Source organism: Pelecanus crispus, chromosome 2 (genome assembly GCF_030463565.1).
Source record: "Pelecanus crispus isolate bPelCri1 chromosome 2, bPelCri1.pri, whole genome shotgun sequence".
NCBI classification, from domain to species: domain Eukaryota; kingdom Metazoa; phylum Chordata; class Aves; order Pelecaniformes; family Pelecanidae; genus Pelecanus; species Pelecanus crispus.
The window spans coordinates 33,843,931-33,859,421 of NC_134644.1; the positions used below are offsets into that span (position 1 = coordinate 33,843,931).

Genomic DNA, 15,491 nt, shown 5'->3' on the forward strand with positions numbered 1-15,491 from the left:
CCTGTTACCAGTACAGGAAAAGGTTAAAAAACAGTTCAAAGTATTTATAAATTAATGGACTACCTCAATGTCATATAATTGCTATATCAATTCATGTAACAAGTTGCTATATGTAAAAGAGTAAAGAGCCCTAAAGAGTTAATATTTAATTTTCAGTCTACTACTTAGATTAGAAAGATGGAACATATTCAGAATTGAACTGCAAATGAAAGAAAAAAAAATGTTTATTCCTTATAAGACATTCAAAATTAATCTCTGTTTGACTCTGTAATATACCCAGCTTTTTATAAGGTTCTCTTAGAATAGAGAAGTAAATAAAGGTAAATAATGCGTAATGTAAGCATTCCAGCGAACAAGCTAAAACAACTTGCCTAAGCACATTTTATTCATCATAAAACTTTTCTTAAAGACATTTAAAACTACAGCACACAAGATTCTTAATTAGACTCAGGACTATGCAAACTGACAGCCACAAGGACAAACACATACCCTTAATAATCGATTCAGCTGCATACAGATCCCGCTTGTAGGTCACCTAAAGGACAGACAAACCTCATTAGATTTAACACAGCAGGAAGGAATGTAAAACCAATAAAATAATGCCCTGAAGGCAATTCTTTACATCTGAAATACCATAAACAAATGATATTGTCAATTTCTTAATTCTGGTAAAATATCACTGGCAAGTCATGAGAACAGAAATTGCAGAAATTACCGGAGAGTTGAGAGAAACTTTTTTTAAATACTTAGATCTGCTCAGAAGTAATTTGAAATCTAAAACTATTTTTAACCCTTTGAAGAATCATAAAAACATGATATTACACCTATTTTCACACATCCATTCTACTCTATAATTTTGTTGTGAAATAGATTCATTTTTCATAGGACTTGTGATCATAAAAATGACAGCCAGGGAGAAGCCTCGTTATTTCTTTTACTCATATAGGGGTAATTTTTCAGTAGTGCAAGACTATTACTGTTAACCAGAGTCCAATTAATCAGTGGGAATCAGTGAGACTATAGTAGGCTTTGTATGAGCTTTCAGAGGATTAAAAACCATCAAGATCTACTTGAAGACATTAGTCAGATCAAGTTAGATGCACAGTAAGATGCTGACTATTTACCTGGTACTTGCAGAAAACACCCATCATATCTGCCTTTGAACCCTCATGGTGGTTGACAGTTCCAGTATTAAGCTTTGCAAATAAAATAACAGAAAACTAAAGACGGCATCTACCCAAGGCATTAACAGCAATGTCTTTGCAATAACATGCAGTGACATAAACTGATATAAGAATAACTCCTACGTATTTGTCTTTCTTTTTACTGTAACTTCCTTTTATGTTAAATACAATATTACTGGATTTTCTGCATTTGTTTCTCTAGAGTCTGAATAACTTTTCTCTTTCTTTTTGAGATGGACCAAATAGGATTCTAAAAGCTTTAGTGCTGCAAAGTAAATCTTACATCAGAAACACAGCATTGTAGGTATTAGCATTTTAGTCTCCAAGTAAATTATTATTTGATTTTAATGTAAGGATTCTTGTAACCACTTTCCTTTCCATCTCATAAATTAAGCTGTGTATTGTAGTCAGAGAGAGATGAATAATGTTACCTTTCTCATTACTCATCATTTCTCCAAGTAATTATAATCTTCTAAAATTAAAAATTAACTTACTTCCCTACAGCTTGTCTTGCAGGAGAAGCAGCCAGAGAATGAATCTAGCCTAAGAAATCCTAGGTGTCTGAGTTTACATACTGTTGGGAAGAATCAATGATCAATGTCTTGAGTTTAAATTTAAGGATAAAGAATTATTGAGTGACCAATTTTGTTGCAAGGTTTCTTTCTAATTACCTGTTTCTAGAAGGCTTTTATACTGAACTTTTAGTAAACCTGTAACAGATTGCCACCTAAAAACCTTTCAAGAAACAAGACTATCTAAGCTCTGTCAAAAGTGGTTTCATGTACTCCAAGGTTCACAATCTGAGAGGCAGAAGTATTTTTAAATAGTCTGATTTTAAAAAGAAGTTACTTCATAAAGTAGGCCCAGTCTTCAGGAAAACAGCACAGAATAATAAAAAATTAAGAATGAACCTTTAAAATCACTTCTGAAATTCTGAGCCAGACACCAGCAAATATTTTTTAGGGTGGTTTCCTAGAGGAATAAATCATCTGAGACCATATCACACTATCCATATATATTTCTTTCATAATCTTTGATCCTATAAGCTTTATGAAAACAGTAAAGTTGACAGAGAGAAAAACCCTGCCAACTACCACAGGTGACCACCCCTTACCAGTCAGGAAAGGAGGGATTCTCTAAACCTCTTTCAATATTGAATAAGATGCTAAATCCAACCAAAGTTTCTCTTAAGGTATGGATATTCATAATGTGTCTGGATTTTGTGTTGATTAAGAGCTGTTCTTGCAATTTAGATGAGACTTATTCAAAAGGTAGGCAACCATGACAGAGAACCTTTGGTTTAATTCTAACCATTGATTGTTATAGTATGAATTTGTTTTAAACAACTTTTTGTTTAACTAGTCAACACAACAGTTTATTGTTCTGCGCAGCTATACTGCTTTATCTCTAGTTTCACTGAAGTGGATTTGCATTCTGGGCTCACCCCAGCCGGAAGCAATTCAGATCTAGCCAAATCAACTGGGAAGAATACTTTAACTGCCACTCTATACCAGAAAGTAAGATGGCACTCTCTACTCTCGCAGCCCAGGTGAGGTGCAGAAATCACAGTGGAAAAAGAACAAGCAAGAAAAATGACACAAAGGAGTTCTCTCACTTTGCAGAAGAGAGATCTTCTACGTCATCCATTTCACTCTTTTTTAAATATCACGTTACTAAGCTACATCCCTACAGACTTATCAAATTACCATTTAGTCGTCTTTTGCATGCTCTTCCCTGAACCTTCTCTATTTGTCAACAGTTGTACAGAGCTTGAGTCCAGATTTGACCATAGTATTCTAGATGCACTTGTATCACTAGAACATCTCTTCTCTAATTTCATATTCTTGTTTCTACATCCTTGGCTGACATAAGGTATTTTGCCCACAGTAGAAACTTGCTATCCTCTGTGATTCCTACACCACTTTCAAAGTCACTGCCTTCCTAGACCAATTGTCTAAATATGTCCTATGCTTTTTTGTTTCTAACAACACTTCTTTATATTTGGCTGCAATGAAAAGCATATCTTTTGTTTAAATTGTTTGCCAAGCAATCCTTATCTATAGGTTACTTCTGATCAATTATATTTTTATTTACAAATCCTTAAATCTTTGTGTTGTCTGTAAAGGTTATCAGACAAATGTTAAATAGCTTAGAGACAATAACAGCTTCTACAGAACTGTATATGGTGAGAATTATCAGTTATACAATTTTTAATCTATTTAATGAGGACTAGTGCAATTACAGTCATCCTATTTTTAATTAGGATGCCATGCAGTAACAAGTCAAACTTCTGCCACCCATATATTGTATCAGCACTACCATCTTTATCAGCCAAGACTATAATCTTGTAAAAAAGGATTGGAAGTAAATTTCACAAAATAAGTACATTCCATGTTGGTTGACATCAATTACTTTAGTCCCTTAACTCTTTATTAATCAAGTTCTGCCTGTAGCAGTGCACCCTTTTGTTGATCAGTATCAAACTCACAGGCTCCTAACTACTCAGATTCTCTCTCTTCATGTGACAACGTTAATTTTCATTTTGTCCTCTTGAGCATCTATTGTTCCAAGATTTTCTGAACGTTATTGCTGCAATCCAGAATACCGCTAGCCCAAATACTAAAACTCAACACAAATACCTCATTATCATGGAATATGAAACCATCATCTGCTTATTTGGCAAAGGCATAATAGTCTCACTTATTAAACATTTCTCTACTTTTCTGTATAATAAAGAATCTATTATATCTATTTAGTAAAGCTGCAAAATCATCACACAAGCATTTGTTTGTTTGTTTTCCTGTGTGCCCTCCTCTCTCAATTATCAGACTGCAACTTTTCACTACCTAGGAAGATGGTCTTTTAAAAGTTCCCCAAAGTTATTCCCATTCAATGTTCAAACGTTTTCTTCAAACTGATTTAGCTTGCTGAACATTTCAGATTTACAAAACTGTACGTTAAATGCAAAACATAACTCTTTACCAAGCAAATACAATAGTTATGATCGCACATACACAAAAAGCAGTGCGTTATAGGTTAATGAAGTATTTCGCTCTGTTATACTAAGGTATCACACAGATCTCCTTTGTATGGGATATTTTTGTAGGATTAGAAAATAACCTGTTGTTTCTAGAAATGGTGAGGATGTTTTGCACTATCAGCATGAAGTCTTTAAATGCATATCAATCTTCTAAAAATGTTCTTACAATGCAGTTTTCATCTGCATTATACACACACATCTATATTAAACTCAAACAATTATATTGTTACATGATTTTATACTTTATTTAATAGGATATTGCCCCAGAACGTTTGAGGTTTTTCTGTTTCAAAGGTGCCAAGCACAGAGAAACTGAAAATGTGGTGTTGATAGTGTCATTCTGTTTCCTTTTTTGCCACCCTGATCCTAAATGTCTTATAAATAGTTATAGAGTAACTACATTTATAATAGAACTTATAAATATTTATAACACTGAGTAATTTGAATGTTCCTGCCTGGTTGTTGTCACTACAAAGAATGATTTCAATTTTGTAATTTGCTACCAGAAAGTAAACAAACTATCTCTTGCTTCAGCTCCACTGGTAAGTGACTTTGAAATGTTACTTTTTCTAATGCACTGTAAGTAGACAGTGCTCAGACAGAATAACTAAGAGTTAATTCAAGAAAACAACATATATGCACACATAAGTAACTTCTTCACACAGCTTTGAGTCATTTAATGTTATGCAGGTTGTGCACCTAATAAATAAACTGAATTCTTACAAATATCAGATCTGTTCTTTAAAAAGTCAAGGTCCACATAGGATGAAACTGGTTTGTAATATTTGGACTTTAGAAACTGTTCTCCACCTATTAATTGACTGCAGTTTTTCTGTTACACATCCTCTAAAACCTCAACTGAACAATGATTATTTATCCCAGTTCTCATTCATCTGAATGGAATATCTTTTTGCCTCATGTTGAAAAAATAAGACTGGGAGCACATCGTTCTTGGCATATGAAATATAGTTTATCTCAGCATCGAAAAGCCTTACAGAAAAAAAATAACAACATATTATAAATGACATTATTATGTCAGCTAAGGAAAGACAATTCTGCTTCTGAAAAGTGATTGGTAACAAAGAGCAATAGCTCCTAACCATTTTGTAGGCAAGCATCACTTGAGAGAATTGGCAGTCTTCTGCACTTCATCAAACTGCACATACTGAGCACGAGTGTTCTCTTCTTTAATGGTACTCCTCCAAGTCACCTGCCAACACATCGGTACAGAGTGACCAATACCAGGGTGCTATTCAAGCAGGAAGGAGCTATCTTCCTCTGTAGCCTCTAATTTGATATGAGTGTTTGCTGCAGAAACAATTTACTATTTTACAGACCTTGTCATTTTTATGCCTTTGAATGTCTTCACAAACCACAGAAGACACAAATGACTTGTAGCTACAAAATAAGACAAGGAATAGGATGTGAGAAGGTATAGGTACTTTAATGATATGGCACCAGCATCTCTGTGTATACTATATATAGCATATTCGCTCAGCTTCATTCCTGATTTCTCTACCTCCATCCCCCAGGTGGCACAGGGGGGCAGGGAATGGGGCTGCGGTCAGTTCATCACATGTTGCCTCTGCCACTGCTTCCTCCTCACTCTCTTCCCCTGCTCCAGCGTGGGGTCCCTCCCACAGGAGAGTCCTCCACGAACTTCTCCAACATGAGTCCTTCCCACAGGCTGCAGTTCTTCATGAACTGCTCCAGTGTGGGTCCCTTCCATGACGTGCAGTCCTTCAGGAGCAGACTGCTCCAGCGTGGGTCTCCCACAGGGTCACAAGTCCTGCCGGCAAACCTGCTCCAACGTGGGCTCCTCTCCACAGGGTCACAGGTCCTGCCAGGAGCCTGCTCCAGAGCAGGCTCTCCACGGGGTCACAGCCTCTTTCGGGCGCATGCACCTGCCCCGGCATGGGGTCCTCCACGGGCTGCAGGTGGATATCTGCTGCACCGCTAACCTCCATGGGCGGCCTGTCTCACCATGGTCTTCACCACGGGATGTAGGGGAATCTCTGCTCCGGCGCCTGAGGCACCTCCTCCCTGTCCTTCTTCACTGTCCTTGGTGTCTGCAGAATTCTCTCTCTCACATACTCTCACCCCTCTGTCTGTTGTAGTTGCACAGGTTTTGGGTTCCCCCACCCCGCCTCCCCTTCTTAAATGTGTTATCACAGCATTACCACCATCGCTGATGGGCTCGGCCTTGGCCAGTGGTGGGTCCATGTTGGAGCTGGCTGGCATTGGCTCTATCGGACACAGGGGAAGCTTCTAGCACCTTCTCAAAGAAGCCACCCCTGTAGCCCCCCCAACTACCAAAACCTTGCCACGCAAACCCAATACAGTCTCTTCCATCTGGTCCACAGTACTTTCAGCTTTCCTGCCTGAATCTCCTCCTCCATTATATTCTGCAGTATGCCACCAGCTAAAAAAGTTCTCTGTCCAATATCCAAGCACCTACGAGGAATTTACTCTTCACATGTTATCATCTTCCATGTGTTTACAGGCCTCTTTAAAGTCCAGTGCTACTGCAATGGATCCCACATGAAAAAGTTAACAGCATCAGGATTTCACTTCACCAACAATGTTGGAGTGGCACCAACACTTCAACAATTCTCTTTTAAAACAGAGGTGTGCACAAGCTCAAGTCTGAAGCATAATTAGGGGCTGGTTACTAGTGCTGTTCCTCAGGGGCTGATACTGGGGACAATACTGTCTAATATCTTTATTAATGACCTGGGAAATACCCTCAGCGAATTAGTATGACAGACAGACAGATGACAACAAATGGGGAAGTATTCAATATGCTCAAGGGTACAATACTCATTTGTGATCCTGAGGGATCCTGAACGGCTGGAGAAAGGGGCTGACAAAAACCTTGTGAAATGTAACAACCACAAATACAGCATCCTGCGTCTGGGACAGAATAACCCTGTGCAGCAGTCCATACTGATGCCAAAACATAGAAAACAGCTTTGCAGAAAAGGACCTCCTGGACAAGCTGAGCATAAGTCAGCAGTGTGTAGCAGCGCAGAAAAGGAGTCCAACTGACTGGGCTGTAAGGAAGTAGACTTCATTACAGGGAATACAAGGATTATTCCCCTGTGTTCAGCACTTTTGAGAACACACTGGAGAACTGTTCCTAGTTTTGGGCTGACCAGTATAACACAATGAGAAACAGGAGGAAGCCCAGCAGAGGGCTGCTAAGATGGTGTGAGAGAACTTGGCTTGTTCAGCCTGAAGAACAGAAGATGAAGGGTGGCGAAGGGTCATAATTAATGGCCATACAGAAGAATAAGCTACACTTTTCTTGCAGATCTTTCTGTTGCCCTTTCATCCTTTCCCAGTGCAAAAGACAGCAAGGGAAATGCTGACCAAATATTACGAAAAGGTCTCCTCCATACAGGGGGATATGCATTGGAATTGTTTTCCCAGGAGAGTCTGTGAAATCTCCATTCTTGGAGATACTCAAAACTCAACTGGACAAGGCCCTGCACAGCCTAATCTAACTAACCTGGCCCCACTTTCAGCAAGCTGTTGGACCAGATGACATCTAGATACTTCCTTCAGTCTTAATTATTCTCTCATTCTAGGTCAAAAAACTACATTTCATGTGCTGGGCATCAGTCGTGTCTACAGAGAGTAAAGAACTAAATAAACATTAGAGAGAACTAAACGAACATTATGGATGTATTTTGTTACACTTCAAGTACCACACTTTGCAATGAGAACAATGAAACCATCCAAAAAGTGATGTAATGCAAATATGCATGACATAATCTGTCCCTTAGAAGGCTGAATAGGAAAACAGACAATATACTGTTTCAGAAAGACTATGTCCCCAGAAAGATATTGAAAGAAGTTGCTGTATGCAACCAACGCGTAAGTAAATTTTGCTGCTAAATTGCACAGGAAATTTGCACTGCAGATTCAGGAAATTACCTTTTGGTGTAAGATTTACTGTCATATTATTAGAAATCATGTCCCATTGGAGGAAATTTACTGTCAAAGACAGATGGAGTGATTTGAGCTGCTTCCAGATCCTTCAATGTGGTAATGAATAAAATAAAATAAAATAAACATGACAAGAGCTACTGAGAAAGAATAATGTCCCACCACCCAAAACAATGAAATGGGATACTTTTAAGCAGCAGGGACATACCCTTTGGCACCTTTATACACACATTATCAGTCGTCAGGAACCTACAGGTTATCAGACAAGGTGAATGATGTTTAAAAAAAATTTTAAAAGATTGTTTGAAGAGGTCTTAAACATTACAGTGTTAGTGAATGTAATGAACTGCTCTAAAAATCAAACTGTTGTTAGCCAACTATTTGGAACCAGAGACAAAGTGACAACCTCATAGGAGAAGTGGAGGAAAATCAACAAAAGATATAAAAATAGCAGGAGAAAGCTCATCTCACAAAAGAATATTCTTACTTTTAGAGATTATGGATTTATAGTTTTACAGATTCTCAGGTTATTCAAGTACCTAGTTGGTTTTCCTACTTCCAGATAAATACTGTCTTCATTGATTAGCTCAGGTAACATCTGCCCAAGTCTGTCTACAACAATGAGCTCTAAAAAAACCTCATGATAATCCAAAAACAGTTCTGAAATTTGGAAAAGCCTAACTATTATAACTGAAAACACATCTGAATTTTTATGGTAATATGTGAATTTTACTAATTTTAAAAGACACATTAAAAAAATAGAGATCATTATTGCCTTTACCTTCCAGAGGTCAGCTGTTCCTTCAACAAGTTTGGCATTTGTTTTACAGTATTTCAGAGCCAGATGCAAACATTCAGTTCCATAATCCAGGTCATAGTCTGTACACTGTAGTAATTAAAAAAGAATAAATGTTCTTAATTAGTCTTAAAGAAATCATACTTTTAAGCAATAACAGATTTTCTTTCATTAATTAAACCTTACATCTCAACAGTCCTGTCCAGAATAATACATGCTGTATTAGCTAGGTAGGTTCAGGATGGATCAGAAATAAAACCCTTCCAAGCAGCTTATGCCAAACTCTAGCTATCCAGCAAAATGTTACAGAAATAAACAAATGCTTTATAACCACAAATTAATTCAGTTAGGTGCTGCAAGTATCTTGCTACACCTTTATGTTGTTAATTAAATCAATGAGAAGTTACACGTATAAAAAGAAGTTTTGATGGAGTTGAGGCCTCACCAAAAGAAATCATCAACCTTCTAGCAACAACGTATGGGAAGAAGTTAATAAATTGTAGAAGCATGACTCTTTAAATGTCCTGCCTGTTTTGGTTTTTGCAGCATCAAAAAAGGATGGCAGTAACTAAGAGCCTCCGTATTCCTTACATGTTTTCCTCTATATTTTTTCTCCAGTCATCTGCACACAAAATAGCAGAATTTCATGCTGCTCCATGAGCCTTCCAGATTTAATTAAAAAAAAAAAATTAACAAAACCCAAGAAGTTTGTCCACTTTTTAGTCATCTAGAACAGGCATTGTTCTCTCAACACACACTTCCCAAGCACTTTGGTTTCCTACAGTTAGTGACTATAAGAATCCTATTAATGGAAAACTAAGCAGCGAGCAGAATCTCTCGAGCCAAAACATAAGTAGGTACAAAAGTGGGAACTGGGAGCTTATCAGACAGGAGTACCTCAAGATGAATTGGCCTGATTAAGATAAGAAAGTTCTAGTCTATTTTCATATTGCTAAATTACCAATTCATCCAGAAACATGAATTACATGTAACAAGGAAGGATAATTTAAGATAGGGTCTTTCATAAAAATGGATGTATTTGATAAGACCACAGGCTGACTAGCGCAGTATCCAGCCTAGTAGAGGCTGACAGCAGATAGTCAAGGATAAATACTCCCTTGGGCTCATATAAAGCTATTATCTCGGCTTAGGAAATCTCTAAGTTAAGAAGTCCCTGAGGGACACATTGAACCAGAAGTGACTGCCTTAACAGTCCTCAGTGTATTACAGGAATCCTGAATTCACCCTATTACTTTTTGAATAGCAGTACTTTTTTAGCACCTGCATCAGGGACCATCTGTTTCATCACTCTTTTCATCATGTGCTCTGTTGTTCTGACAGAAAAGGGAGTGCAAAACCACCTTCTCAGCCCTTCAAAATGCTCCATCACATCTCTTCTCACATCTTTCCACAGGTAAAGAGATCAAAATCTATTCAGTAATTTCATGTGTGGAAGCTACTTCAAAATTTTGATCAACCCTTTTGCCCTCCTTTACATTTATATACACTTAACCTATCAATTTTATCATAACATCCTTCCAAAAATCTTCTTAGTTAGCCCTCATCTCTACTACCTAGAAGAAAAAAAAAAAAAAAAAAAAAAAAAAAAGGGTATCTCCACTTCCTGTTCCAAATTATTTATGAACAAAATGAACTGCACAGGTCCCAGCACAGATCTTCACAAAACTCCACTGGTGATTTACAGCTATGAAAACTGGCCATGCACTTTACCTTGTTTCTTATCTTCTAACAACCTTATCTTCTAAATAATCTATTCTGGTAAATCCTTACTCTTATCCCAAATCTGTTCAGTTTCCTTAAAGAGCCTTTGGTAAAAGCTTCGCTGAAACATCTTATTATGCAAGTAGGCTGTTATCAGCTTCAGCAACCTCAAACAAGATGCTGGTTAACTCTTTGAAGAATGACAATTAGCTCTGCACCACATAGGCTTTCCTTTACAAAAGCTGAAATAACCCTTCCACTGTGTCAAATTTAACCATGTGTCTACAAATTTGTGTTTCAAATAAAACGTGACAGTCCAGATACTGTGCTCAGTCATTCACAGTCTCCTCCAGGATTCAAGAATTCAAAATTGTCAAGAATGCAAAAGTTTAAGTGGGTTAAAGAAGATCCAAATGAGAGTGCTGCAATATAACTTGCCTTTTTTTTTTATTTCCTCAAGAAGTTTAATAAAAAAGAAAATTTTTAGTTTCTATTCTTGTTTTATAATGCATCAGTGAAATTCAAGGAACTCATCAGCATTATACATCAGAGTTGTATTACTAACACACAGAGACATCTTAGAAAAATCATAGTTATCACTTTTATATTATTTAAATTAGTAATTTTTGTCATTTTAGTTTGTCATGACTGCAATCAAAAAGAAGATCCTTTTACACAGCCCACTTAAAGAAAAGTAATTCAAGTGTTATACTTCAGAAGTTTCAAAGCGCTTTGAGTAACTAAACAAAACACACAAGAAGACAGAGTAACTTAAGAAGACTTCTTCCAGAATACTAAAGAAAATAGAGGTTTCAAAAAGGCACTTTGGAATATTTTTAAATTAAGCAGAAAATATTTATATTCTTTAAATAATCAAGATACAAAAAAGGTCAACAGAAAATACAAAGGAATAGGGAACTCTACCTCCAAAATGTGTAAAATGAAATGGAGTAATCCCTCAAGTAAAGAGGTCCAGAGACAAATTGCCAATGAAACCAGAAATGGCCTAGTAACTTTCAATTCCAAATATCTATTACCAAAATGTTTCCTTTTTTTTGTTTTGTTTTTAAGGAAAATTTTCTGGTAGAATGCAAACCATTTTCTACTAATGTGAATAACATACGGATTAAAAAAAAAAAAACATATTTTTCTTTTGCCTCAGAATACAAGAGAAAATTTCAGAAAAAATTATCTGTGAAAGAATTTACTTTGAATTAAAATTAAATTACATTTTTAAATACATGGGTAACAAATGATACTAGGACAAGACTAAGCAATTCCAACTTTTTAGCAAGGTATTAATTACAGATAATTAGTAGAGAGTGGAGAAGTTCCATAAATGGGCTAAAGCATCTTGAGGGTATTGCTGGCTTCAAGGGATGAAATATGACACAAAGCAAAGTAATAATTAAAAACATATTTCACTAACACTTGTACATCATGACATTTACCACTCTAATTATCCGTAATTGTTTAAATCTAAACATATTGTCACAGTGTACTACTCTGCAAGTCTGATACACTGATGTCAGAGGAGAACAATGAAATGGAAGTATCAGCTCAAGACCAGATTAGTTTATGTATTAAGCATATGTTAAACAGCTCCACAAATGAAATTTAAAATCTGTATTTAAGGTGCAGAATTTGAAAGCTTCTATATTGCTCTAAGAAATTTAGTTAACAAATTAAGCATTATCAGGGAGTGCCTATAATAAAAAGTTGTAGAATATCTATGAGGAAAATTCTTACTGACCCAGGCATGCAAACATTCTCATCGTAAGTCTTCTGTATGTATTTCATTGTACATCTAGAGCCAATTTACATTACAACATTCTGTTTAAAACTCTCACTATTTCTGAAGTCTCTTTTTGACTGAAAGGTTTTTTAACATAAAGTTTGCCAGAGTAAGTTAACTAAACTTGACGTGCACACATAGCTTTGTGAAACAATAGACATAGTTTAAGTTTCAGACCACAGATTTGAAATGGTGGAAAGAGCTGGAAATATTGGCACAAAACATATCCACAAAAGAAAGAAAACAGATTAGTTTAGCTCTTTAAATGACACAGAGGGAAATATGTTATTTAAAAATGCTTTTGAACTGTTGAATATTCAAAGGCATTCTAATAGGTAGTTTTGGGGACTGACTTTTTTGTGGGTGGTTTTTCGTTTGTTTTCCAAGAGTGGATGTTTGAATAAAGTGTTATGGGTGGAGTGAGATCCAGATTTTAGCTTTACACCAATTCTTCTTCCCCTGGTCCCTACATTAGTTTGAAAATATTTTGATAAATAATATTACTTCCTAAAATGCAAGCTAAACTGTTGTTGCTTAGCCATAAACATGGAACTAGGGGTTAGAGAAAAGAGCAGCTACGCAGACTGTATCTCCCTGGTACTTACTAATAGTCCATAAGCTAACTTGTTTCCAATATAGTATTTTGAAAAAGTAAAATTATAAAGAAGCAGTATATAACATTAGCAATTGCTTTTACTGTTAACATGCACTATTTTACTGTATCTTTATACTGATAAAAGATTTTGAATGGATATACGGGAACTGGTCACCATAAAACAGAACAAACACAGACGCAAGAAAAATTTTAATTACCACACTGTCATTTTATTTTTTCATCATTCCTTAGTTTTATAATAAGGAAACAAAATCAATATTTTTTTATGTATAAACTGAAAGAAAATCTGCATATTTGCTCCTTTACACAGGTAACTTTAAAGCCTGTATAGAGCCAGTCTTTTACACTTCTGTAACCATTGGCTGTGTCATCTTTAGTACTTTTTCCATTGTCAGCAGCAAGTGTCTCCATTTTACTCTCCCATGTAAATCCATTCTATAACAACAGGGCAACCCCCGATATCAATACATGCTGGGGGATGAAGGGATTGAGAGCAGCCCTGTGGAGAAGGACTTGGGGGTACTGGTGGATGAAAAGCTGGACATGAGCCGGCAATGTGCGCTTGCAGCCCAGAAAGCCAACCGTATCCTGGGCTGCATCCAACGAAGCGTGGCCAGCAGGTCGAGGGAGGTGATTCTGCCCCTCTGCTCTGCTCTGGTGAGACCTCACCTGGAGCACTGCGTCCAGCTCTGGGGCCCTCAGCACCAGAAGGACATGGACCTGTTGGAGCGGGTCCAGAAGAGGGCCACCAAAATGATCCGAGGGCTGGAACACCTCTCCTATGAGGCCAGGCTGAGAGAGTTGGGCTTGTTCAGCCTAGAGAGGAGAAGGCTGTGAGGAGACCTTATTGCGGCCTTCCAATACTTAAAGGGGGCCTACAGGAAGGATGGGGACAATCTTTTTAACAAGGCCTGTTGTGACAGGACAAGGAATAATGGATTTAAACTAAAGAAGAATAGACTTAGACTAGACATAAGAAAGAAATTTTTTACAATGAGGGTGGTGAAGCACTGGAACAGGTTGCCCAGAGAGGTGGTGGAGGCCCCATCCCTGGCAACCTTCAAGGTGAGGTTGGACGGGGCTCTGAGCAACCTGATCTGGTTAAAGCTGTCCCTGCTCACTGCAGGGGGGTTGGGCTAGATGACCTCTAAAGGTCCCTTCCAACCCAAAGCATTCTATGATTCAATATCAAACACTTGCAATTAAAATGCATAACCAATTAACAATAGCAGAGCTTTATGATTTTTCCAGATCCTTGCAAATCAAGTTTCCACTGCTTAAGTGCCAGAGTACATCATGAACATTCATCATCAGGAACATTTCACTAAGTTAAAAAAGAAGCAGACACAAGCTCTTGCTGAACATGAATTGGCCTATTTTTGTTGTATTTTATAAAGAATTATTTTGCCATGTTCATTACCATGGAAACCAAAAAATGCTGAATCCAACAGTGGATTTGCAGCAACCACTCAGCCTACAGCAATACACCACAGCTAAATGAGAAATAACAGAAGCAGAAAACAGGAGGAAACATGTGAATGAGGAAACAGTGAGACTAATGTGAGTTCAAATAAGCTCATCTCTGAAGCAATTTCTACTGTAGTTAATTATTAAAACTGCTGTGACATACATCCAGATGCAGTAGAGCTTCACAGTGAAGAGAATAAAGATACAGCAATTTACTCTGTAAAAGAATTAAGCAAGCCTGTTTTTCTACAGATGTGTATCTGTATCCCAGTGCCTTTCACTGCAGTGACTGCAAGTGCCCCCTCCGTACATGCCATGATTTCCCTGCACTCTACCATCGGATCCCCTGAATACTTCCTGACTGCCCACTGAAATATTTTGGTACTATAGTTGCTTCTAAGTCCGCTAAATACCCTTTAAAGAACATATGCATTGGTTGGTTCCAGGATCCCATACACTAAAAGGTCTATGACCAAGAAAAACAGAAGATAACAGCTGAACACATTTCAGCCACAAAGCTGAAGGTCTAAGAGCCTGAAGGCTCGGAGGCTCCAGCCTCCTCTCAAGTGAAGGCATTCATTTGGGTTTCCCTCCTCCTCACACTCACTGATTTTTTCAAAAACTATATAGGGACTTAACATCATTGACATCTCTACGCCTCCATCAATTCTAATTGAAATCATGATCTTAAGGGGCTTTTCCAACCTAAATGATTCTATGAAATTGAACAAAATGTGCAATAGAAGGTTTAAAATATTATTGAGACAAGGGTTAAAAACAAGTAATGCTTTCAAGTATCTTTTTAATAGTAAAAGTTACAAATGAAAGAGTAATTTTGCTTCTTCCCTTTCTGGAATAAATGTCCTGGGTCAATGAACAGAGTCCATGCTGCCATCACCAGCAACCATGTTCTGTACTCC

At 37.2% G+C, this 15,491-nt stretch overlaps 1 protein-coding gene across 1 annotated transcript in view; it reads right to left on the minus strand.

The window, feature by feature from the left end:
- CRPPA (CDP-L-ribitol pyrophosphorylase A) overlaps positions 1–15,491 on the minus strand; it is a 123,919-nt gene that overhangs the window by 70,603 nt on the left and 37,825 nt on the right. The window contains exons 4-5 of the mRNA XM_075706150.1: positions 8,957–9,061; positions 490–535 (exon numbers count right to left, since the gene is read on the minus strand). Of these exons, the coding sequence (XP_075562265.1) occupies positions 490–535; positions 8,957–9,061 (151 nt within the window). The remainder of the gene's footprint in view (positions 1–489; positions 536–8,956; positions 9,062–15,491) is intronic.